This window comes from Podarcis cretensis, assembly GCF_951804945.1.
Source record: "Podarcis cretensis genome assembly, chromosome: 2".
NCBI classification, from domain to species: Eukaryota; Metazoa; Chordata; class Lepidosauria; order Squamata; family Lacertidae; genus Podarcis; species Podarcis cretensis.
In genome coordinates, this window is record NC_137171.1 from 72,002,520 (window position 1) to 72,029,649 (window position 27,130).

At 44.7% G+C, this 27,130-nt stretch overlaps 1 protein-coding gene across 7 annotated transcripts in view; it reads left to right on the forward strand.

The window, feature by feature from the left end:
* SEMA3F (semaphorin 3F) overlaps positions 1-26,791 on the forward strand; it is a 130,355-nt gene extending 103,564 nt beyond the window's left edge. For all 7 annotated transcript variants that reach the window (XM_079964415.1, XM_079964421.1, XM_079964417.1 and 4 more), the window contains 12 exons: positions 2,380-2,499; positions 8,906-9,045; positions 9,946-10,060; positions 12,730-12,799; positions 13,646-13,790; positions 15,925-16,147; positions 19,584-19,672; positions 20,211-20,252; positions 20,641-20,798; positions 21,285-21,352; positions 22,141-22,274; positions 23,353-26,791. In XM_079964415.1, coding sequence (XP_079820541.1) covers positions 2,380-2,499; positions 8,906-9,045; positions 9,946-10,060; positions 12,730-12,799; positions 13,646-13,790; positions 15,925-16,147; positions 19,584-19,672; positions 20,211-20,252; positions 20,641-20,798; positions 21,285-21,352; positions 22,141-22,274; positions 23,353-23,787 — 1,739 coding nt within the window. In that variant the 3' untranslated portion in view covers positions 23,788-26,791. The remainder of the gene's footprint in view (positions 1-2,379; positions 2,500-8,905; positions 9,046-9,945; positions 10,061-12,729; positions 12,800-13,645; positions 13,791-15,924; positions 16,148-19,583; positions 19,673-20,210; positions 20,253-20,640; positions 20,799-21,284; positions 21,353-22,140; positions 22,275-23,352) is intronic.
* Positions 26,792-27,130: the final 339 nt, after the last annotated feature.

Consider the following 27,130-nt stretch of genomic DNA (forward strand, 5'->3'; position numbering starts at 1 on the left):
TGTAAACAAACGTTGACAAAGCCTCCCCCCAATACTTCTCAGGGAGATTGGCATCATGCAACAAGGTTTTCATGCCTTGAAGCAATGTTTGCTTTGCTTGCTCACAAACCTCCCATGTGGGATCCAGGACTTGAGAGGCTATGCTGGATTCCGTTCTCAGTCAGGAAAGCTTCAAACTGCTGAGAAGTGAATTCAGCCTCTCGATTAGTAAACAAACAGTCAATGCGTTTACTGTGAACATTCTCCAACCAAGCACAGAATGCCTTGAACCTAGGAAATGCGTCCGATTTCTGCTGGAGGATAAACCCATGAATGTACCTGGAAAAGGAATCAATTAGAACCATGAAGTACCTTGCTCCACCCACAGAGGGCGCAAGTGGACCAACCAGGTTTGCGTGGACTAGCTGGTAGGGTTTGGAAGCCTGCCTGCTAGACTCCTTGCCTTTTGGAGCAACCTTCACCTTGTTCTCTGCACAAGATACACATTTCATGTGAAACTTACAGGGTTTGATGTTCAAACCCTGAACCAAATCAGGCATCTTGGCCAGCGCCTGCCAAGACATGTGACAAAATCTTCGATGTGCCTCATGAATACATCCTGCATGAAGAACTTTGTTAGTTTGTGCAACACAACAAGAATCAACATTAGACACAGCAACAGCACCATTGTCATCATAAGTTATACAGAACAAACCATCTAGAAACTTTGCATGCAAAATGTCCTCTTTGCCTTTCCTGATGACACAGACGCTCCTCTTGAAGGAAATCTCAAAGCCACGCCCAGTCAGCTGTGGGACACTGAGCAAATTGTCTGCAGCACCTGGAACATAAAGTACATCTTTGATGGTTGTGTGCAGACTTGCCAGTTTCACAGTCCCTTCTCCTGCGATTTGCAACGACTTTCCATCAGCCTAGTGGATGTCTCAGTCTTGAGGTGTGAAGGAGATAAACAGATGCTTATCTTTTGCCAGATGGCGGGTGCATCCAGAATCTACAATAAATCTGGCCTTGGCCTTTGGAGCAGCTTTTCCAGCAAGCAAAACCTTGTTTTCCACCGGCGTGGGCTTTTGCTGCTTGCCCCCCTGCTCCTGGCCATCAAACTTGCCTTCGGCTTTTGGAGAAGCAGTGCCAGCAAACAAAGCCTTGTTTTCCACTGGCGTGGGCTTTTCACCCCCCCCCCTTCTGCCTCGGGCCATCTGCAGGCATCTGTCTCTGTTTACTTCTGGCCTTCCGGTATCTGTGAGGATGACCTTGGCTCCCATGAGAAACAGAGCTCTCAGCTGCCGACTCCTTGGCTCCCCCTGGAGGCTGGAATGCTGCCTGGGATGACATCACAGTCAGCTCCCCCTGCAGCTTGCAACCGGTGCCCTCAGCATCCCTGCATTCACTCGCATTATGGGAAACAGCCAGGACCTCCGATGCAGTCAAACTCTGGGCTGGGATGACTGGCAGATGGGCTATCTTCAAAGCATTCCACATCTGACGTGCAGTTGTGTTGCCAGCTAGCATAGCAATTTCCTCCAGAGAGACGGACAAGACTATTACGTCTATGGCCCTTGAATCTTGGGCCCTCCATCTATCTGTCAGAGGAACTGGAGGGGCTTCACACACAGTATGCCACACTCCAAACTGTTGTAGTAGACTTTCACACCATTTTGCCCAGGTCTCATAATTGTGCCGATTTAACTTTGGGCACTGAGCAGCTTCAGAAGCTTGGAAAAACTCCATTCCAGCTCTTTACTTGAGCCTCGAGTCTTTTTTACTTCAGAGACTCCTTATCTCGGCAGCTCATAAATCTTGCGGCCTGCCATGCTCGACTCCCAGGCCAATTAAGCCAGCCGGACATCAAAGAGACTCTGCCGCGGCAATTTTTCCACATACCTTACAGCAGTGTTTTGCAGTCTTACTCTCCTGTAAGTGCTGTGAATCTGAGCCTGAAACCTGTTGTTGGGATACTGCCAGGGAGACATCAGGGTCATGATGGCCTTTGTCTCCCTGGCAGTATCCCAACAGATAATGGTTCCAGTTTCATAGTCTGGCAATACTGTCTGTGCCATCCATGCCCAAAATAAAACTTTGCATTCTTTTCTCACATGGAGATGTACAACCCCCTGGTGCACAACTTTTTTTTGGGGGGGGGGTGGATAAAGGTGGGAAAAGAAGAAGGTTGAGGTACTTGTCTTCACATCATTGTTCAAAGTGCCAGTGAGTAGCTTCCCTGTTTCTGTAGGTATCATTTAAGAAATGAACCATTCCAGGCATTTCATATATTTCCCCCCATCCCTCTCTTTCACAGAACCAGTGGGGTGAGTGGTTGGGAATCCTGCCTCAACAAAACTCTCAATTAATTTCCTTCCCCCTATCCTCTGTTGCCCACAGATGAAGAACTCTATGCTGGTGTCTACATTGACTTCATGGGCACTGATGCCGCCATCTTCCGCACCATGGGCAAGCAGACTGCCATGAGGACTGACCAATACAACTCCCGTTGGCTAAATGGTGAGTGAAAGGGGGGCAGACTGCAGAGTTTGAAGTGCAGAGTACAAAAAGCAGGGCTGCATTCATGATCTTCGTGTCCAATGTCCATGCTACATGATGGGAATTGTGACTTGGAGCACAGAGTTTCCCTCTCTTCTTTCCTCTCTCTGTTTCAGAATATTATTGTAAGAAAGAAAATGTGAATAAAAAGAGGCTTTAGTTAAGAAAACATTATACTAGCAGGAGTGTTAACCAACAACCCCCCTCCCCTTTGTCTTCAAGTTCCTTCTGTGAGTGCACATTGCTCCATGGTGACTTCTCAAGTCTGGCTTCCTGAGGGCTTCATGCCAAGTCATACCAGCTGCCTACAATTGGTTTCTTTTACCTGTCCATATATAGCCATCTCAGTGGGCTTTGTTGTGGATGATGGAATCTTAATTTAGCTCTCTGGACCCCCTTTCTCATCCTGGTGCCCTTTGAGTCTCCTTTGCTGTTACGGTGTCCCCATGACACTTATCATAACCTTCTTCTGTACTCCCTTGTTTTTGGTCCTTGATACTTGATTTTGCTGTTGCCTTGCCCTTGCACTGACACTTGTCCATACTTTCTGTCTAGCTCCCAAGACACCAGGAATAGGGCTCTCCTGCCCTGTTCATGCATTGCCAGCCTTAATAGATATGAAATGCTCCATCTATGTGGAACACAAAATACAGAATCTGCAAATGTTCCTACTTCATTTGGGTTTTGTAAAGCACATCACTGAAGAAGTCCTTGTCTTCTATAATTTTCTTTCCATAAAGAAAATATATGTGCTAAGTTAAGACATCTGGTCATTTCAGGAGTGCGTTGGTATTTGACTAGTTTCTCTTTTTGCTTGATTCCTTGGCTCTGGTATATGTCCCCTTTTGTGCATTCAAAAGCATTTTGCTCCTGGAATTATATCTCTACACACAGTTGGTGGTGAAGGGCAGGTTTGTATTCTTGTCATTTCTGATAACTGATCCAGGGCATTTAATCTCCTGCCCTCTCTCCTCCAGCATGCATCATGGAAAGGGATCCAATGAGAGAAGGTCTCAGCTTCCTTTTTGGTTGCACCTCCAGCTGTTGTGAAGCAGCAAAAACAGCTGAGTAAACTGGGGTTGGGAATCAAATTTAGGGAGATGTCATTTTAGTAACCTGAACAGAGCTATCTATGAAAGCAAATGTTGGATTATAAGGGTGACCATTTGCCTTCCATGGCAATTCTTTAACAGTGATGGCTCTAGAGAAAATACCAACATATCCCCAAATTGCAGGGCTTCCAAGATATTCTTACAAAAGCTTTTAAGGCAGACAGGTGTGCTTGCAACCACATAAATCTTACATCTCCCCCCCCCCCACCGCAAGCAAGGGAACTTGGTACTAATGATGAAGGTTACTGACATTAGACTTATGAACAGCCCAGGCCCAGAGTTTTTCAAAGTATGGTACACAGCTTCTCTTGGACAGATGCATAGAGTTGTGTTTCTGACAACTTACAGGTCCAGTTACCTCAGCACACCAACGTTATGTGGGTGCAGAAATTTGGCGATAGTATGTGTATAAGAAAGCACTAGTGCATGTGTGACAGAATGTAATATGGGTGTAACTTGACTGGTAATATGGGTGTGTCACTAGATGAAACTCACCCTGTTCTTACACAGGAGAGGCCTAGGCTTAACTATTCATAGTAGGGTTTATATTTAAGTAGAGCAGCAAGGCGTTGCACTTCTGTCAAGGCAGCCCACTGTCCACTTACTCCTGGGGTTGCCATATTTCAAAAAATAAAAACCAGGACACCCTGAAGGTTGAGTTTTTTCCTTTGTTTTTTTACAAAAATGCCAAGAAAACGTGATTTTTCAATTGACTTTCCTAAGATTCAGGACACCACCACCTTTCAGAGGTTCCCCCCGGGTGTCAATTCAGCATTTGAAATCCTGGTAATGTCTAGGAAAATCCGTACGCATGGCAGCCCTACTCACTCCCCACCTAGAGGATGAGGATAAGGCACTTCTGGAACAAAACTGTATGTTTCTTTACAGAGAAACTTTAAGCATTATTTTTCAGCCAAGTCTCAGGTAGACTTTTCCCACTTAAAATGGTTATCAGTGTTCTAACCTGCAACACCCACTCAGCCCCTTCTAGGATTTTACTTCCCCTCAGGGAATCAAGACCAGTTTGTTCTGCCTATCTAACCCTTCTCAGACAGTTAACCATCTGCACCTGCCCACACTGGCTTTTAATTTTTCTTTCACCGAGAGTCAAATCTCTATTTCACTGCTAAAACTGTCAGCATCTAACTTAAACTCCGCACTCTCTTTCCTGATTTTCTGATGGACTCACCAGCTCTCACTGGTTGCAGGGTCACTAGGAGGCAGACCCAGGGCCTGTCCATCACAATATGAGCTGGTTGTCTAGGAAAGCAAACTGATGTGTAAGAAGCTGGGCAGGTGAGATTTCCACATGAGTGAGGGGCAGGCAGCACTTCTCTAGTACTTTTTCCCCAGTAGGAGAGAGGATGTCATCCATAAGACTGGGATTTGCCAGTGCTGCATGCTTGCGGGGTTGGAAGGCAGGACATGCAGTATTCGTTTATTTACCTGGCAAGAGCCTTTCCTGCACTGTTTTAAAATGGGCACCTGTTTTTTACATCAAACGTATGTTAGAAAGCAGCATAATTGTCCCACAGCCTGTTACAAACAGTTCAAAATGAACCTCAGCACCATATAAAAAGGATGTGTATTACATTTTGCTTGGTGTTGTTAAAGTTTAATGTTTTACTATGTTTTTATATATGCTGGAAACCGCCCAGAGTGGCTGGGGCAACCCAGTCAGATGGGAGGGGTACTACTACTACTAGTAGTAGTACTGCTACTAAGCATTCCTCCACTGAGCTTGTGGAGGCAAATATGGGAGTTATCCCATTTCCTCCTCATAATGGCCCTGGGAAGAAATCAACAATGTGCTGTGTTGAGCTACCATTACAGCAAGCATCTCTGCATGCCTGATGGAAGGATCCTCCTTTCCTTCCTCATGCACTGTTCTGGCGGTTATCCTGACTCCCCCAAGGCCAATTGCAGGGGTGGCAGGGGAGGGGAAGCTCCACTATGCAAACAGAAGTCCTTGCACAGGGCTTCTGCTCATGGGAAGATGAATCACACCCATTGTGTGGTAGGCTAGGCTGAGAAGAGTGACTTGCCCAAGGTCACCTAGTGAACTTCATGGCTAATCAGGTATGTGAATGCAGGTCTTCACAACCAGCATCCATGAATCAACACAGCCACACTTTTCAGGGGTGGGGTGTGTTACTCCAGAGTCTGTCCTGATGAGCTCCTGCACTTGAAAATTTATCACTGTGCCATTGAGGGACACAGAAGAACTAGTCGCTTTGTGGGGAGGGTATCATTTCATAAAGCACTACCTGCCTCTCAGTTTTGGGATGCCATAGTAAAGCAATTTTCCCTGCCTGTGATTTCAATTGCTATTCACCCTTTTCAAGCTGAGCTGTGTAAGTAAAGAACTCTTAAACTACCTCATTTTGCATTACAAATGAGGTGATACAAGGAATAGAGCTCAGGACTCCAGCACTGTAGACTAAGAAGGCTTAGTTAATCAATCACATGGCCATGTTTCCTGCAGCAGCCTAGCAAACAGCTGCTTAACTCACTGAGCTTTATGTCAACTTCTTTTCTACACTGACATGAAGATTTGGTTCCCTAGTTTTGGCCTGTGGTACAGGACAAGCCACCATCACATCCAGTAAAAGAATCTTAGTACCAAAGGCAGCAACGGATTCAGAATTCTTTTCTGAAGTTTGGATCATAACAAGCCTTAGAGTGTGAAGCATTGACTGAAGTTATTCAGAACAGCTTTTATTTGGGGCATTGAACAGAATTTCAAGAAAGTGTTAATCTATAGAAGTGGTCCTTTCCCTAGTGTTGTAGAACATTTACTGGTTTAAAACATGGACCCTACCTGATTGACACCAGTTAATTAATTTGGAAAGATTGGATAGAGAGGAGAGCCAAAGAGCTGATTTAGTACAAATCTGTATAACCACTAGGCCCATGTGTGCTTCTTGCTGACTCGTTCAAGAGGTCTTCTGATCTGAACAGGTCATTTGACTCATTTGTCGTGATTCAAGGTGGCAGTGTCTGCATGCCACAATAAACCACATCAGTAGCTGTTGGCCTGCCAGGAGGAGCCATCATAGACTGAAGAAACAAGCAGCTTTTGTTCTTACAGTTATTTTTATAACTATGTAGTTTAATGTTTTTGTAAGCCACCTTGAGACTTGCTTTTCAGCTGTAAGGTGGGACGTACGTTTTAAAATAAATAAAATGGAATAATATATGCACAAGTTGAACAAATGTTGACAGAGATGAAATGCCTAGAAGCTGTTTGATTGCGTCTTAAGTGCATTCCGTAAATCTTCATTTTCAACCTTGGCTAACACTGTTTTGTGTGACCACAAAAGGATTCCATAACTGATCAGGAAAGGTACAGCAAAATGTGAGCCCTGAACTGAACAATCAGGACTTGTTTGAGAGCGGTAGATGTATTAATCTGTTGCAGGAAAAACAACATGCCTATGGCATCTTAACTTGCAGTGTAAGCCTAAACATGTCTACTCAGAAATAAGTCCCATTGAGTTCATTGGGACTTACTTCTAGGTAGGTGTGTATAGGATTGCAGCCTTAGTTGTTGTTATACAGGTTTTCTGGGTCAGACCTTTTTTTGTCAGATGCATCAGTACGGAGACCCACAGTGAAGTAACAGTTGCATGGCACATACTACACGTGTTCAGATTTTCACTCTTCCACTCAACCAATGTCATAGTCATGAATTTTAATGTTCAGGAGCTCCTGACACCCCTTATAGCTCATCCACAAGGAGAATCCAAAAAGTCCTATACATAATTTTCGGGGGGATTACTCTGAGGATTACTTCTAATGGTATAGTTTCAGTTTATTAAATGCATTGAGCTTTAGCAAAAGATCTTCAGCCAGCTGAAAGGCTATCTTTTGCTTTACCAGAAATGCAGAAAATCTTACAGGAAAGCAGGGACTCCATCAAAGAAAAGAAAATACGTGTATGCCCTCTGCTTGATTAGTTTCCTCATACTCTGACTTCCTTTATGGTGATACACGACAAACTTGAAAGCCTCACAAACATATTGCCTCGTTCACTTGCCAGAGCAAGCAAGGTCTGTCAGTTACCCTGATGCTCTGGCAGATGACATTGTTGCTCCTGCCCTGAAAAACGTACCAGGGGGTGTTCCCCCTCCATTATACCACTGCACCCTACCCACATTTCAGCTCTCTTTTAGGATGAGGTTGGTCCCATCAAAAATTTACATGGCAACTTTTGAAAGCAAAATCTGTGTGGGTAAACAATAATGGAAAGGAGCTTCCTGCACTCAAGTAGAAGCTGCGTCGGACATTCGGCTTCCAAAAAAACATTTGCAAACCGGAACACTTCCGGGTTTGCGACATCTGGGAGCTGATTTGTTCGACAACTAAGCTGTTCAAGAACCAAGGTACCACTGTACTAGCAAATCTTGCTGTCGTTATGCTATTAAAACTTGCTCTATTCTTTGACCAACTGAGAACAGAAAACTCTGTTTTCTTTGAATCTCTCTTTCTCCAAGCTTTGGGGAAGACTAGGTATCGGGTCAGTACCCACTATAATAGAAAAGCCTACAGAATTTTGGTTGTTAGGACAGATACCTACATTCTGTTCTCCCCAATTGAGCTGTTTGAAGATGCCATAGTATGTCAGTGTAGAGCTCTATGAAGTAAATATGTGCTCCAAAGGGGTGGACCCAAGCCTGTGCATGGAGCCAGTCCTCACCCTATAACCCATTTTTAATGAATAATTTGCTCTTGAATGAAAACAAACATCTCTCAGACAAAGCTGTGCAGGGTGTGAGACAAATTGCTGCACTTTGCTAAGTAAACAACATGTTTCAGAGCAATGTCCTAGGAGCATCTGTCAGGTGATAGGGGCTTGAGCCAATTTCTTCACCTGGCAATATTCTTTCTTCACTGCAACAATAAGATAAGTTCAAATCTTTGCCAATGCAGTACTGGAGGGGAGACATGAGGAAGAAAACACTCACATCTAGAGATGAGGTGCTGCCTCTTCCAGTGGGGATGAATTATTGTGACTGCATGAGTGTACTGCATACATTAACCTGAGTACACATCTAAGGAACATTTTTAAGATTTGAGTTACTTAGCCCCCAAATTCAAGTATAAGCTGCTGTTAGGGTTCTTCTAACAGCGGCCAGGTGACCTCCTCCATGGGCTGGTGAGGAATCACATGTAGCACAAAAGCTCTGGTCCTGGAGTCTGGAAAGAACATTCACCCTTTCAGACCATGTTACTGTTTAAACTACTTTTTGCAGACCCAGCGTTTGTCCATGCACAGCTCATTCCAGACAGCGCAGAGAGGAATGATGACAAGCTCTATTTCTTCTTCCGAGAGAAATCTACTGATTCCCCACAGAGTCCTGTTGTCTACTCCCGCATTGGTCGCATTTGCCTGGTAGGTCTTGAGGATGAATGAACATAGGTTTGGTTGAGAGTTTACTATAAATTTCATGTATTTGGCCCCTTCTCTATAATACCATTAACAAGGAGTTCCTGGCACTGTCTGGGAATTTTTTGAAACCAATAAATACTGTGATTTTTAAATAGTGTAATTTGTGAATTTGCCTCCTTCACCCCCAAAACTGAGTAAAGTCATGCTTTGGTCCACCATCTTGAATCAAAATTGGCACCCAGCACTCCAAAATCAACAACAACCTCAGTAACCTTTGTGCCAAGTTTGATGATGAAATCTCAAGAGGCAGCCAAACCTATGTAAAAAATGAGCACAGTCACCCTGAAGTCCCATTTAAGTCCACCATCTTGGTTCAAAATGGCACATGGCACCCAAGCATCAAATTAGACCCCCACTTCTGCCTCAGAAATCCTTGTGTCAAGTTTGGCAATAATATATTGAGAGGTGTCTGAATGTATAGAGAACAAATAAACAAAATAAACAAGGTGTCAATGTATAGAGAATGAATGAACAGATAGACAGACAAACCACTTTCCAAAATATATAGTAGATCACCAACATCTCTTGTGAATGGCAGAAGCCATTGTTGCTCTGAGCTCCTCCAGTGCCACTGTTTCTGCTTCCTCCTTCCTATATTGTCCTCTGTGGTATAGCTTGTGAATAGCTGGGAGTCTGGAGTAATTGGGCACTCCTTTGTGGTCATTACTCTTTGCCCTATTTCTGTTGTGTCCCACTGTACGGAAGTGTACAGAATAAAAGTTGTGTGTCTGATAGCCCAATCCTAGCTGTGCACACTACAAACACTGATGTGGCTGCAGGCAAAAGCACTGTAGCTTTCATAACACTTTTTGTATCCCAGAACACTGCTTTTCTTTTATTTAGAATGATGATGGAGGCCACTGCTGTCTGGTGAATAAATGGAGCACATTCCTGAAAGCACGGCTCATCTGCTCTGTGCCAGGGCCTGATGGGATTGAAACACACTTTGATGAACTCCGTGAGTACAGTGAGGAATGGGACGTTGTGGGGGAAGGGGAGTATGGTAGACAGGACTTTTAAACACTAAGTGACCTGACATCTTAATAGGGGCCCTGACTAGTGGAGGCATAGACATTTAATGATCTCCACCTAATGGCCAGTGGGCTGGATCTGCTCTCCAGAGCCCCTATCAGCTCTCCCTAAATTTTAATCAAGATCCAGTCAGAAGTTGGCACACAATTTTCACTGAATCCCCCTGCCCCCGCAAATGTTAGGAATAGAAATATACTTCACAGCAACATTACACATTTCCTGTGGATTGTGTATGTTGCATGCACATATTTCTATGTAGTGCTGTTCCTAAGCACATAATTGTGAAGCCCTACCTGGTAAGTGATGGTATTGTTAGTATAGAGCCCAAATACCCATACTGGTGGTCTGTGCAGCAGTCTACACTTCTGGCACCCAGGCTTCTTTGTGAAGAATAGAGTGGTCCTCAATGAATATAGAAGTTGGCCAATGTACTCGATGCTTATTTTTTAAAAAATCAAGAATTACCAGGGCTTATGTATGTCTGCAAGTTATCCATTCTAAACTAATAGCCTACCCTCTAAACTCAAATGTGATTAAATCTGATGATACTAAGTGGGACCAGCCCTGAAAAAACTTGACTCAAATATAGCACCTGACTGAAAATTTAACCTACCTTACTGGAGTGTTGATAGCAGAAATCTCTAACTAAGAGTCTCCTGGGGCTTGACAGAACAAGGAATACAAGGTGCCCAGTACTTGACCTCTGGATCACTGTATATAGGAAAATTGCAAAGTTTGTGGAGAAGGCAGCTGGTTTTTATGGCTTGAAGAGATCTTAGTAATTATCTAGTATAGTCCTCTAAGGATCTGCCACAACCCTAACACTCCTAGCAGATTTCCCATTATAATAGAAAAGTATTCAGCTAATTTTCAGTGTGCCACAGTCAGAGAAAATAATACCCAAGGCTCTCAAAGCTATATGTTTCTTGATATGATGCACTTGTTCAGATAAGTAAAATATTGACATTTAGCCAAAGCTGTAGGAAAACTAACAGTGGCATCTGAGCAGGTTGAAGATATTGTAAAAGGCAGTTTGGAGGATAGCCACATGTGCTTAAATGGAAGGGCTGAGATAGAAGAAGAAAGGAAGAGGTTAAGAAACAGCAACAGCAATGTATTTTTCATTAATGTTTTGAAAGAGGGTATGTCGGGCAGTATGCTTCTGTAAAAAGGTCCTTCAAACAAATTTTGCTTTTCTTAAAACAAACGTTTTAAACAAAAGCAGAAAATATATCCTTGCATATTAGCAATGCTGTAAAAGCTTATTCCAAACAAGGTTTTCAGCTTAATTTTGAAATTATAGCTGAGATCCATCACAAGTACTTTTGTGATGCTTCATTAACAAGCTTTCAGCAACTATCAAAAAATGGGGAGAGAGATCCCACTGTGCAAATGCCTATTCACACAAGGAGTCAGCTTGACTTGGTCTTGCTGTTTTTGGGGGTAGGAGAAAATGAAGGCATTCAACATTGGCATAGTTGAGGTTGGGGATCCCATTCTTGGCAAAGGCAGCAGACCCACCTCCTAGTAAGCTGTCAGCCAGCTTTCTCTCAACACAGGCCAGACAGATGGCTGCTGGTCATTCTGCGAGCAACCCCAGTGAGGCTTTTATCACCTTCAGTGGCCTTTGATGGATTGTCTCCTACTAGAGAGCAAATTAGCACTGTCCCTTTCCCTACAATTGCTTTGCTTCCCAAAATCACTACCAGATGGTCTGTAGGATACCTTGATTTCCTGACTTCTCTTGGAGAGGGAATGAACTCCAAGCCTCACCATAGCCATTGTTTTTGCCTTAGTGAGAGTGTTCTCTTCTGCCACAGCTGGGGCTGAATTAGAAGTGACAACTATGGGACACTCTTGTGCAGGCCTTACTGTGGAATCACAATGTGAATCTAAATGAGAAAGAAACCTGAGCACATCTCTGCCTGATATGAAAGACGTATAAATAGGCAATTCAATCCTACTGACATGACTTACCATTCTGTTTATTAGAAAGAACAAAAGTTTTTATTAGCTACTATTAAGGACATTAGTTGGAACGCACGTCATAACAAATTAACTTGACCTGGCTTAACTATGGCCACCTTCTGGCTTGACTAATGTCTGGCATAGTCAACTGTGGTCCTATATCTGCTTGACCCTGACCCAAGGTCTGGGCTGGGCCAGCTTGCCTTTCCAAGTTTCCTGATTTATTTGTCTCACTTCACTCAAAACGAAATTAGATGTTAGAAGTTTTTTCACCTTCTTCCCAGTAGCACGGGTGAAACATAAAGTGTATAGCATGGCATCTTCATAACGTGTGTATCTGCACCTGCCTCATCTCAATGACTATAGCCAGAAAGAAAATGCCAGCGCAATGGCATCACTCCACATGGTGTGTTCTATTAGATGTTACCAAAAAAATGGGAGGAAAGAGACACAGCAGCAGCAGCAGCAGACATGTGTCTTTTGTCATGCCCAATTCTGACCTCAGTGAATTGGTTCTGTTTTGACTATCTCAAGGCAACACTGTATTCAGTTCTTATTTTCAGACTCAGACTCCCCTCCCCCCCCAAAAAAAGTCATGAGTTGCTAACTTTCTCCTTTCTCTTCAAGAGGATGTCTTCATCCAGCAGACCCAGGATGTGAAGAACCCCATAATTTATGCTGTTTTTGCTGCCTCTGGGTGAGTGCTCTGGGAACAGAATTTGGAGACCTTCCTTCCATGCTCATGCCTGTTCACGCTCACAACTTTACAAGGCAAAACCCCAGATTTAACTCTGAAGCAGAAAAAGTTCCAAAAGCAGACACCATTCCATCTTGTGGTGATGTGTTCCATTTCTAGCCAAGAAGGGAACGTGGTCTTAGACAGGGTCACCTTGGAATTTTCTGGCAGAGCTGGAATACAGCCCAGAAGCACTTGCTTGCCAAGCTTGGGGTTTTCCCACAAACTTAGCTATGGCAGCTGTAGTTGATGACTTGATCCCCTGGGGAAGGCAGGTGGAGTACGTACATACATACACACCAGGATCTATTTACGCCTCTGCGGGGTCAAGAGGGCGTCAGATCCTTTGTTAAACCAGCAAGCAGCAGCAGCTAATGCCATTTTTCTCAGTGCTTGTGGTTGGAACAACTAATCCTGGAATGTTATAACTTGGGGACGTGGCCTGATAACTCTCCAGCAGCTGCTTGAGGCTGGCCCCAGAGCACCAAAATTGCATTCTTATCCTACCCACCCCCACCTCTCTTCTGGCTTGGTGCTCTGTGCCAGGCAGGAAATCCCTGTTTCTCTGGGGTCTGTGTCGTTGCACATGTTCACAAAGGTTTAAGGACATTTCAAGGGCTTGCCAGCAGCCAAGGCTGAGCAGAGATGCACAACATGTTTCCCTTTTGCAGCTGTGACAGCCAAGAGGTCAGGATGTCTGAGAATATCTGTTGAAGGCAAGGGTGGAACATTGCAGCCAGCTTTTATATGTGAAAGACATAGTCACCCTTTGGACTAACACAGCTCCCCACCCCTTTCCTTGCACAGGTCTGTGTTTAAAGGATCTGCTGTGTGTGTCTACTCCATGGCTGACATCCGCATGGTCTTCAATGGACCTTTTGCCCACAAGGAAGGCCCCAACTACCAGTGGATGCCTTACACAGGCAAAATGCCCTATCCACGTCCAGGCACAGTAAGTATGGGTGAGATCTTCAGATAATCACTTATCTCTATGGCACTGCCCCCACTCCAGTGCAAATATGTTTTTCAACAGTCAAAGCCCAGAGGTTTTGTAAATGCTTATCTGTCCTTGGTAATGTTGCATGCCATACATTCAGTGTTGCAATGTCAAGATGTTTTGGAAGAGTGTACATGTGAAACAGACTGCTCACTTTTGCATGCACCTTTGGCTAGTGGGCTTCCTGTATGGTGCAAGGAATCACATTGAGCCATTGCTCATTGGCAGAAAACAGGCTTTACGGGCAGAAGGTTCATTCTTTGGCATTTCTACTTAAAGGATGTTAAGAAGCAAGGCTGAGAAATACCTCCATCTGATACTCTGGAGACCTGATGCCTGTTGAAGCAAAGAGTTCCAGTTTAGAAAGGCCAGTGAGTCACAAAACATAATTGAATACAGAGAAGAGCTTATTCATACAGAACAAAATTCAGTGTATTTTGAACCTATTGCTTCTTCCTCGGGGGATTTTGCATGCAATGAAAATTTATTCTAAGCCAGAAAAGTTGGGCTTGGCTCCACAGTTGGTGGAACAATGGTCTGATTCTGTAGAAAGAAGCTTCAGATGTTCAGTTTTAAATGAATGCATGTAAGGTAATATTTGTCATTTAATAATAATTCAGAAAACAACATACTTATTGAATGGTAGACCTGGGGAGGAACCATAGATTGGTGGCAGAGCACATGCAGAAGGGCCAAGCTGGGATCCTTTGCATTGCCAGCTAAAAGGATTTCTAGCTATCAGGACAAGAGTGTACAACTGCCAGAGGCCTTGGAGGACCACTGCCAACCAGTATACGCCATACTGTGCTGGCTTGTCCAGTGGCATTAACACAATATGTACATGAGTACTTCCTCTTCTGCACTGTTGGAGGTTGCAGTGAAGGAACTTATTGGTGATGCTTGCTGGTGAGAAGTCTTAGGCTGCGCTTCTTGTTTAACACAGTCTCTCCCTAGCCCAACATTCCCCTCCTCATTCCTCCTGCTTTGATTCCCTCTCCCTCTCCATCTCTGCACTGTTCTGCCTTCCTTGTTCTCCTCCAGCCTCCTTTGGTATCCATATCCTTTGGTGCACTGCAGCCAACAGCTTTTCAGCCCCACTCACTGCTTGACATTTGGCCACGGTGTGGGAGGCTGATTAGTGTTTCCTCTCCAGGTTGGTGGTCTCTGGACTCATTTGCTGGCATCCCTTCCTTGTTGGCAAAATACCCACAAATAAGGAGAACTCATTGCTTCATTTTACTGGCCGGGAGAATTCAGCTCTCTGGTCTCTTTTGCTCATACACCCTTGCAGGTCCAAAAAGAGCCAGATACAGCCTTGGCCGTGCTATGGAGAGGCCTCCAAAAACACAAAGCACAGGCTGTGTTTGGCTCTCACTGCTCAGCAGCTGGGTCATATAGGATTCAGAGGTTTGTGTGAGCATTACTAAAAACACCGAGGAATAATGTCCCTTCAGCAAAAGTAACAGACTTTCAAAAGTGTATCCCTCAGTCCTAGAAAACATAAAAGGGGTACCATATTGAGCATGTTAAAGAAACTGAAGTCAGCTTGGGTGAGATGTTAACAGAGTGGAGATCTTACAATCCTCTTCTGTATACTGGGCAACCCTGGTTCCATCCAGAGACTCATTCTCTGCCACCCAAACAAGATAAAAGTGGAAGGCTGTTTAAGTGCCTCTTCTCCACAGAATGAAAAGCAACATAGGCACTGACAGGGACGTCTCCTGATGCACCCCAGCAGCCAACTCCCAAACTCATATGTGGAGAGAATCCAGCTGTGAAAAGCAGCCTTAAGTCATTTTATGACTTAAGTGGGTTGGCCACTTGAGAACAGAATGCTGAACTAGGTGGACCACTGGCCAGAACCAGCAGGGCTGCTCTTATATTTATTGGGGTAGCCCTTGGGATCAAGCTGTATTGGGAGGCCGATGGGAAGCACCTGTGGGCTAGACTGAGTTTGCAGACAGTAAGTTATTCCTGTTTTGTAGCATGGGCATCTAGTAGTGCTATAAGAGCAATTCATGCATTGGTAGGGTGGTTGACTGCAACATATATCACAATTTGACTCTGAATTTCTGCCTTGGGTTTTCAGTGCCCAGGAGGGACGTTCACACCCTTGATGAAGTCAACCAAGGACTACCCAGATGAGGTCATCAACTTCATGCGCACTCATCCCATGATGTACAATGGCGTGTACCCCATACACCGCCAGCCACTAGTGGTGAGGACCAACGTCAACTACAAGTTCACAACTATTGCCGTGGACCAGGTGGATGCAGCTGACGGGCGCTATGAGGTGCTTTTCCTGGGCACAGGTACCCACTGATGTGCACTGAAGAGAATACACAAACACCTCCCACCCACCAACATTCGCCTAGCCTAGACAAATAGCACTTGGGTTGGTTTGCTGGGGCAACCACCTGGGACTAGCTTTCTAGGGATATTCAGCTCTGATAAGATTTGGCAGCAAGTTGGAAGGTAATGATGGGAACTGGAGAGTCCAGCTTTCAATGTTCCATTCACATGGAATACGGTTTCAGGAGTGCAGGAGCACATTTGCAATTCCTTTTGGTGCAAGATCTATGCAAAGAGGAGATATAGGGATTCAGGCTGAGATCCACTTCTTCCTAAGTCACATTCCAAAATTGATTCCTCTTTTCCTATTAATTGGTGCCTACAGACCCAATCCAGATGTGAGAACCAGGTGGTCTCTCGGTACTGAGCAAATATAAACTCCTGCATGAGCACCTGTGATGTGGAACATATAAGAACTCCCTTGTCATAGACTCTCATCTAGTCCAGCCTCTTGTTTTCAACAATAGCCAGTCAGAAGCTCTAGCCTTGCCTTTATATCTCTCTAAGCAAATGAGTGGAAGAAAACCATTTTTTCTTTAGTAGAATCAGCATTCACCCCCCAGCCTTGAGAACAGATGGACTCCTCACAAGGTAACATTGATACATGCAACACATAGTTTAACTATGCAGCTTGCTCCTGCAGGAGGCAGTGGTGGCCACCATCAAGGATGGATTTAAAAGAGAGACAGATTCATGCAGGATAGGTCTGTTAATGGCTGCTAGCCAGGATGGAGGCTATGCTGTGTCTCCATGGCTGAAGGCGATATGTTTCTGAATACTAGTTGCTGGAAACTGCAGGAGGGGAGAGTGCTCTTGCGCTCAGGTTGTGCTTGCAGGTTTCCTGCAGACACCTGGCTGGCTGCTCTGAGAACAGAATGCTGGACTAGACGGGCCATAGGTCTGATGCAGCAGGCTCTCCTTATGTTCTTATGACTCCAGCTCCCACAGGAGGAAGCCATTGTAGGTAACACAGACACAGCTGCACTCTTTTCTGCTTCTGTGCAAACTTACTCCATTGAATTGGAATACAGTAGGATTGTTGGTTGAGTAGTTTGAACAAAGAGGCGTACAGATTAGATGAAGTGATGTGTAACAGTAGAAAAACTAACACAGGGAGAACATGCCTAGCCAACTAATGGTGATAGAAAGCATCTGCGCTAGGTCCAGTCTGCTAGAGGCGAGTTACTTGTCTCCCAGCAGGCCAAGGGAGCACAGCCAGCACTCAAAGCAGGTGGTCAGGAATGCTAACGACCCAGAAAGTTCTCATTAGCTGGTAAATGCTGTGTCTCTGCACAGCTGTTTCATGGCCTACCAAGTTAGCTGCTCAGCACCCAGGCAGCTGTGCACAGTGCTGCCGCCACCTGTTATTGCCTATAGGGAGTTTCCTCTTTCTTTCTGGTCATAGGTGTAACAAATCTCTAGAGCTTGGTTGCTTCCTGTTGCATAAAGAAGCAGATAAAATTGTGTGATCACAGGAATTTGTGCAGCATTCAGTTCAAGTTGTAAACAGGGGAGTGACGTGGTGGCCTGGGCAATAGGTGCCTATTTTCATTTTCCTCTCCATCCACATGAACTGGGATTTTACAAAACTGCATGCTCACCATTCCAAAGAAGGTAGTCATGAGCTTTTCAGGGGAGCAATTTAGAAAGAGCAGAAAGGAATGGTTTGCCATTCTGTGTTTCAGAGGACATACAGTTATTCCTCAGAAGCACCTATAACTCTGGAGATAGATGAAGATAGACACCCACACCCACCCACCCACACACACACACCCCTAAACTTTATTCATGTGCAAGTGCAGGACTCTGAAACTTACTATAAATCTCTTCTTACCCTCCTCACACAGTGAAATCTATACACATGCACACTTGCCTCAGAACCTAAAATGGCACCTGTGCCTCTAATGTAAAGGTAAAGGTAAAGGTCCAGTCGTGGCCGACTCTGGGGTTGTGGCGCTCATCTCGCTTTATTGGCCGAGGGAGCCGGCATGCAGCTTCTGGGTCATGTGGCCAGCATGACTAAGCCGCTTCTGGCGAACCAGAGCAGTGCATGGAAATGCCATTTATCTTCCTGCTGGAGCGGTACCTATTTATCTACTTGCACTTTGATGTGCTTTCGAACTGCTAGGTTGGCAGGAGCAGGGACCGAGCAATGGGAGCTCACCCTGTTGCAGGGATTCGAACTGCCGACCTTCTGATCGGCAAGTCCTAGGCTCTGTGGTTTAACCCACAGCGCCACCCGCCTCTGACGTAGGGTTGCCATATTTATAGAAGTAAAATTCAAGACACAAAAGTTGTTCAGCTTTTTTAAGGAAAATCCCCTTGGACACTATTTTCGCTGGTTAAATCCTGGACATGTCCGGGAAATTTCAGACATATGGCAACCCTCTCTAATGTGAAATGCATCATGCCCTGAAGGCACTGTCATACACCCACTCTCAAATCCAAACTTGATAGGGCTATGGTTCAGAGAGGTGCTGGCTTGGTCTCTTTAAAGTTCATGGGTTTATACTACTGGCCATGACACTGTGATTGATACATTACAGGCTAAAAAAAGTACGCAGACAGCACATAAGAGGTTTAAAGAGAGAGAGAAATTTTAGGTAATAATTGAAAGAAAGGTCGTTTATAACATAAATTAAGCGAATTATTAGATTTCATTCAGGGGTTTTTAAATGCTTATTTTCTTTGGGTGGTATCTGACAGGAGTTAATTAAATGCCATGCTTTTGCTGCAATACTGTTCCCAACTGGTTGCAACACTCATCCTAAGATGGATAAGACATATGGATAAAGCATATGCCTTTCACACTATTTTTATACACCAGGTGGTCCTGAGGTTTCCATGTAGTTGTTTTCATTTCCCATTTCTGACAGTACTGAGTTTGTTATGCTCACACTACTATAGACGGAAAATACATTTACACTAGCATCTTTCCTTTAACTTCATTACTTCAGTTTCTCCTCTTATGTGTTTATATGTTATGCTTCTTATGTTTCCTCCCCATGCACACACTCTCCTCTTAGGACTGTGGGTTGGGGAATTATAAAATATTAATGTGGAGTATGCATACAACAAACAGTTGTAGATTCTTACAACTTTGTAAGAATCTACAAGTATGGGACTTTCTCAGTAGTGGCCCCATCACTACAGAAGTCTTCCCCAAGGAGGTTCATCCAACCATTTCTGTTATGGAGAACTTTTGGAGTAGAAGCATAAGACCTGGGCCATACACTCTCACAGGAGCAAGCCACCATCATTTCATAGATCCTGTTTCAAGAGTATCCACAACGTTGATACTAGCATTTCAACAGCATGATGCATACCAGAAAAAGGAGGAAGAGCAAAGACCCAAGTGTTGCTAATTCCCCTCTGTGTGCTTCCCTTATATTGTAGATCGTGGCACTGTCCAGAAAGTAATAGTCCTGCCCAAAGATGACATGGAAACAGAAGAACTGATGCTTGAAGAGGTGGAAGTGTTCAAGGTAATTCACTGCACAGTCTACGAAAGACATGATCACTTGCTGTTCATGAAGCACATGGCTTGGGAATGGGTGTGGTGTAGTAGTGAAGAGTGTGAGCAGAGAAGTTCCTTGTTCATATTTCACTCTCAGCTGCAGAACGTGTTTGTGGTCTTAGGCCGACCGTTATTCTCTGAGGCTCAGCCCTGTCAGATGCAGTACAGAGCTAATAATTCTGGGCTCCTTTGAAAGGAAGGGTGGGCTAGAAGTTCAATAAGAGGAAATAAATAAATACCTTCCTGTAGTGTTGCAAGGATTGTTAGGATAAAATACATCTACCTAAATGCTAAGATTTAATTGAAGATGGTGATAGAATTGCTCTCACAGGATTGTCACACCACCCCAGCTCCTCAGATGAAAGTGTTTTGTCTTGTAAAATGGTGTTGTCCACTGCAATTCTTAAGTCTTTCCTTTGTGCTCTCTTTAAACTACTCCCAAAGACCTTGGGAGGGCAGCCACCCTCTTAGACCGGATTAATTGCCATAATGTGGTTTCCTCATAGGTTCCAGCTCCCATCAGGACGATGACCATATCTTCCAAAAGGGTGAGTATATCTAAATGAAGGTTGAAGTATGTCTGCTTATTGGGCTAGATACTAGGCCAGAAATAGCCATGGCTCAGGAAACAAAAGAGTATTCTCTGACTGCTTGTCACTGGTACCATCTTTGCAGAACACGGAGCAATGTGGAGTTCCTTCCATTCTAGTCAATCTCCCATTTCCCTTGAGTATCTGCTGCTACAAGGAGCTCACTCTAGAGGCTGGGAGGTGGGTTGGAATGCAGAGCTGTTCTGAATGGTTGCACTTGGGAGGCTTTTCTGTCCACACTTCCTCAAGAAATCATATCCCTCACTCCATTCCCACCTCCAATACACTGTGGGGGCAGAATTACCTATCCTCTCATTGACATCTGGTTGTCACTCTTACCCAACAGCAACAGCTATACGTGTCCTCAGCCATTGGCCTAACACACCTGGCTCTTCACCGCTGTGATGTGTATGGAGAAGCCTGCGCTGACTGCTGCCTGGCCAGGGACCCCTATTGTGCCTGGGATGGGAAGTCCTGCTCTCGCTATTCTGCTTCCTCCAAGAGGTACTGTGTGGCAAAGAGGATGGAAGGGACTGGAGTTCCACTGTTGTTTGTTGGGAATGCCCTGTAAAGGGACTTCAAAGAATGACTGTGGGGTCATTGTTCAAAGCAGGTTATTTTCATGAGTTCTGGGAGTGCCTTACAGGGAATATTCTAGGAAACTAGTTCTATTGATATAAAGTGGAATTCAGAAGTGGGCTAAGGAAGGTTTACATCATACAGTGTCCTAGGAGAAATGCAGAAAAAAGTTCTGTTGAATGAATTCTAGGCAGTGCATCTGGGTAATGCTAAAGAGTATGATTGCTCCAAAACATGAAATGGATCTTGGTCAGGAATTTGAATCTTCCGTAGCTGGCTCAGAATTAATCTAGGATTCACTGGACAAGGGCTGGCCAGAAAGACAAAAGAATTATGAATGGCTCATCTTCTTGCTCCTTGGAAGGACCACAATTCCAACCACTCACCTGGTTGCTTCTTTCCTTATCACAGGCGGAGCAGGCGTCAAGATGTCCGGCATGGCAACCCCATCCGTCAGTGTAGAGGCTACAATTCTAATGGTGAGTGTCATACTCACCCACTGCATGGGAGGATCAGAAGTAGCATTCTCCTTGGTCTCATGGTCCCTACTCACCTCTCTGCCCCCACAAAAAAGTGTAGTGAGGGTGTTGAGATGGAAGGTCTGCTTTAAAAAAAAAACCTGGCTGCCCTTCACACCATGATTTTTGATCAGCAGAGTAGGTGAACAAACTGGTACACAATGTGGTGCAGAATATGGACTTCCTTGGCACATAAAGTAGAGTAGCCATGGATTGGGTGGAAGAGGAGGGGCCATTTTTTCACTGGGTAGGTGGGTGGGTGTCCCTGGGCACATGAAGGGGCATGATTGAAGAATTAGGATCAGTACTATTGTACCTCTTTGTTATCATAGAATTGTAGAGCTGGAAGGGACCCCAATGGTCATCTGGTCCAACCCCTGCAATGCAGGAATCTCAACTAAAGCATCCATGACAGATGGCCATCCAATCTCTGCTTATAAACCTCCAAGGAAGGAGAGTCCACAAGGGAGACTGTTCCACTTTAGTTCATTTCTTACATAAGTCATCCAGCTCAGTCACATACTTCAATCACATGGTCAAGCTGCACCCAGAACTGGAACCTGAATGGTCCACATGCTGAATGATGGATGGCAGATTAGCCAAGTGTGGCTATATAAACTTGGCAGTAATGAGACTAGTCTCCTGGCAAAGGAGTAGGAGCTTCTTGGAATATATTTTGTCAGGGAATGCATTAGTTGAAATGTGACCCTTGGCAAATCATAATCTTGTATCTATGTATCCACCTCCAGCCAGCAAGAACACTGTAGAGGCTGTCCAGTATGGAGTGGAGGGAAGCACAGCCTTTCTGGAGTGCCAGCCTCGCTCCCCTCAGGCCACCATCAAATGGCTGCTCCAGAAGGACAACAGTGACAGAAGGAAAGAGGTACAAACAGGCAGACCTGAATTTCCAGAATGGAATTTGGAGGGAAAGGAGGGAATGTAGGCCAGAGGGAAGTTAGCATGAAAGTTAGTGGCTTAGCGAGGAGGAGTAACTTGCCTTTTGTTTCCACCGTAAGTTTTAATAAGTACTAAGACTATCTCTATTTTTCAAGTGGGATTCAGTCAAAAACTGACAGCTTCAGATAGCACAATTAGAATCGATTTGGTACTTATGCACATCAAACCTGCTCGCAAAAAGCACATAGACCTTTTGCAGTAAGGAAAGCGACTTGAAAATAAACTGGAAAGTGTGGGATAACAATTGCTTGATGAAACTTATATAAGCTCCTTGCAAACAAATCAGAATGATTGTTCAAATAAGCTGCAGACAATGCACAAAGAAATCAGGATGATTCCTCAATAAGCAGGTCATCTGGAAGTGACAGAGAGCTGAGTTGGCCAATCTTTTGTTCTATTTTCATCATGTTAAAAAACACTTGTTTCTCGGTCCGCTTTCAACCACCTTGCTGACATTTCATCTATTTTTCATCCGCATCCTGGATACTAGAAGGATCTCTGTGCAGAAGCTCACAAAATAGGTTTTTTAAAGCTCTGAGGAACTGTGGCGCCTGAACAAGGCCACTGGAAACAGCCCAGGGAAACACCCATGCCTGTGCTATCTCTGAGCTTATATGACCAAGCTCTTGAAAGCTCCCTGACCCATTTGAGCTAAAGCTAGAGTTTGTTGATTTACTTTCTGTAAGTCCTTCCTACTCAGCCCATCTGATTGGTAGCAGCCCCAAACCTGCTTCTATCCAGCCACTAGTTCCATCTGAGCTCCTGAGAAAAAGGATGGGAAGCTGGATCGTTCATCATGCTTTGCTGTTTGCCAGGACTCAGAAGTCTAGGAATTGCAGAACAGGAAATAATGAGAACTAAGAAGCTAGGAGGATGAGGGCCAGAAAGCACTCAGGCAATGAATATGCGGCTTGTTTTCCACCCACAGTGTGATCTAATGTATCTCTGCCCAGCAACTCCCAACTGTGCTAACAATGCCTCCTCGATGTGTTTCTTTCCATTAGCTGCGCACTGAAGGAAGGGTGCTGAGGACAGAGCAGGGGCTGCTGTTGCGGTCCTTGCAGCTCTCGGATGGGGGCCTCTATTCCTGCACAGCCACAGAGAACAACTTCAAGCACACGGTGGCCAAAGTGCAGCTGCATGTACTGAGCAGTGAAACGGTCCATGCTGTGCTCTTCCAGTCAGAGGCCCCTGCCCCTTCTGCAGCAGCCATGCGAGCCGGCCTGCCAGGCACTTTCAGCTCCCATTACCATGACCTGGTGCAGCTGCTCACCCAGCCTGAGATGGGACTCATCAACCAGTACTGCCAGGGCTATTGGCGGCACGTGGCCTCCAACCATAAGGAGACTCTGGCTGGTCTCAAAGCCAAGGAGCTGCATGATCAGAAAAAGCCTCGAAACCGCAGAAACCACCAGCCAGAGATGGATCAGCACACATGAAACTTGACAAGGGACTATGAAATGACAGTGCTATATTTCCCCCCTCCATTTTAATATTAAAATATCTATAAATATATATATAAATATATATATATATACACACACACACAAAAACACGCCCTGCTCCCCCTCAAGACAATATTTATTTGTAGGTTGTACATAATATGTGGGTGATGCAGTCTCACCTCAGTGTGTGACAGCAAGGAGTTTGGAGGCGTCCCGCTGGCAGCTTGCTCTTCCTTTCCCCTTTTATCTGCGGTACTGTAAAATAGCTGACACTCTGGAGGATCTCAGTGGGACACGGCATCTTGTGTGGAATCTGTGGGTCCAGAATGTTGGAGCAGAAGCCTTCAAGACTGGATCATCATGGGCAAGTCTGGGAATGTTGTGCTACTGTCACTGAAAACATTTCTACCTGGTTAAAAAGGAGAGGAAAATGTCTGTTGTCAGACACTAAGCATACCTACCCTGAAGTGTATAAAAGCCTCTGCTACACCTACAAAGACTTGAGCACTTTCTTCTCCTCTGTACATTTCTCTGCCTCAAAGCATATTGTGGCAGGACACTCTTGCGTGTAAAGTACAATGGAGGCTTCATGTCTTGAGGAGCCTGAATCATTTAAGGCAGGAGGAAGTGCTTCACCGAGGGATGTCCATGCGGTGCTCCTACTGCTTTCAGAAGAAAGTTAATGCCACCAATAGGAACAATGTTATGATTTGATAATGATTCAGCTTGTGCTGTTTGGCTGATGATCTGCAAGAGATATTGTCTGTGAAAGTTGTGGTACAACCAAAAGAGCTGTTGGGAAGGTGGATATGGCTATTCTCATAGGCACCTGGCTTTTCTGAGCTAGTTTACTTGATGGATGTGAAGGCCTCATCCAAGTGGGCTATGCCAGGGAGACGTAATGTATATATGAACCAAAGCTACTCTCCCATAGTGCATGTGTCAGAGACTTCCAAGGCCAAAGACAGCATGGGATTGGAGGTGGCAGAGAGGGTTAGGCATCAGCTGGATAGCCATCAGGACACCGGGCTTCTGCTCAGCTGGCCAGTGCAAGCATCCAACCTGGTTATTTATTATTATTTAAATAATATTAATTTGCCCGCTAGGAATTCAGTTCCTCAGTTTAATAATACCAGTCTACCCAGCCACACAATGTGGAAGTTGGAAAGTCTGGTCCTGAGTATTCCCATCAGGATTCCTGTGGAATTGCCATCAGTCCACATGAGCAACTTCAATTTGCTGCAGGTTGGGTGGAGCATCCTTTGCAAAAAGAGAGAAACGTCGAACTAAGAGTGATCTTTCTGCTTAATTTCAAGATGGATTCCACATATCATGGCTAAGTAAGGACTAGTAAACATTCAGTGCATGCAGTATCCCCCATGACAGAGATCATTACCTACCTACCTCCCACCATTTTGTTCTGAGATAAGCAGTAGTAATAACACTGCTCAAAAATGAAGAAGGCAATTGTATTACTAAGATGGGCTTCAGGATTTATGGATGTAATTGGGAATGTGACCAATAATTGTTCTAGGAATTAATCCCATGTAAAAAACAAACAAAACAAAACAAAAAACAGAGGGAGAGGTTGAGTCTTCCATCAGGGCAAGGATTTCTGCGTGTGCAATGAAGCATTCTCTCCCTCTCGCTCCCCCTCCCCTAAATCTGTTCTAGGAACTCCCCCAGCCCTCTGGAACAGATTTGAGGAAGGCATGGGGCAGACACAGGGGAACGAGAAGAGGGAAAGTCCTGTTGCATACACAGAAATCCTTGTGGGGATAGGATACGGTAGTTGACTACCAACCAGAGCCAGGGGACAATGAGAGAACTGAGAACCACAGGAGAAAAAATTGAATCCACAGGAGGGGTGCGGGCAGGGCAGAGTTTTGTGCATAGATAATATAACTTGGGCACCTTGGGAATTCATTAATATGATCTGGCATGCAAAGAAGATGAATATGATAAAACATATAATCAGGTCTTAACCTGAACCAGACTTGGTCAACCCATGAACCTATTTTGAAAGCCAGAAATATGAAAGGGAAGAACAGAGTATCTCTGAGCACGGGCAGAATGCAGGTTCCTCACCACTGAGTATCTATGCCCAGAATTGGAGAGGGCTCCTGGGTCAAAGGGTGACTGAGAAAGGCTTGAGCCCACCTCAGCTTGTCTGGTTATAACAAAATCTATTGAATGACCTTTTTTCTGCCTCCCCCTTCATTTTTTTAAAGGGATTGGCATTTCCTAAATGTGTGACTGTGCCTTCCACCTTAAGTTTTACTGTTGCAGAGGGTTTAATTCTCTTGTTTCTTGGGTGCCTCTTTCAGACTGGTGTGGTTATGGCTTTTAGGTTCAATGCCTCCAAAGAATTAGAATCAAATTCTGAGTTTGGCTTAATCCACATCACTAAATGCCTGTGGAATTACCCCGATTTACATCTGCTAGATATCAGCACTTGGATCTCTCATTGTAGTGACCTGTTCGCTGACGCAAGGAACAGGTCTGCTCTGCCACAGGGATTGCAGTCATGGAGGGTAGCAAATAACATGCCCAAGACTGTTGTGTCACTCTACATGTGTAGCCTAGGTGTGCTAGGATGGAAGGTAGGTTATTTCTTGGACTTCTCACTTCTGTCTGCAGAGTAGAGGACAGTCTCGATGGAGTAGACCAGAAGCCTGCACTGTGTTTCCTCTGGTCTCTGGTGCTGTACCTCCTGCTGTTAACAAAGAGAGCTCACCATTCACCTGAGCCTAAGCCCACTTCATTTGTACACACAAAATCCTTGCAGGCACACCCCCTTTCCCTTGCAATCTGAGTGATGCGCGTGTACTTTCTCTTGTAAATAGTTGTAAATCAAAAATGTAACAAAAACCGGGGATCTGGAGATTTTGATTAGTAGCTCCTTGTGATGAATTCAAGCACAGAGCCATTTCGCACCTGTAATGTGAAATTCCTGTGGATAGAACAAGCTAATAAACACTGGCTTTGTTTTTGAAAACTCAAAGACTCCTTCACCTTGACTCACACTCTTCAGGATGCCCTCATTTCCCTCCTGAAGTGATGGACTCTTTTATACATTCCACTGGTTCAGCTTCAGATTGCAACCGCTTCTATGGATTGCTCAATGTATTTATTCCAATACAGAAGTGGCATAAAAATAACACATACTTTCCCCATCTCCATATCCCAGTGCCCACCAATCTGGAATTGTGCTGGAAGCAATACCCATATGCCACTCACAGTTGGAGGCAGCCAGTTTGCACAGATCAAGCTGGGATATCTCCACCTCATCATGACCCCAACATGCCAGAAATGGAAAGAACTAGGCAGCACCCAA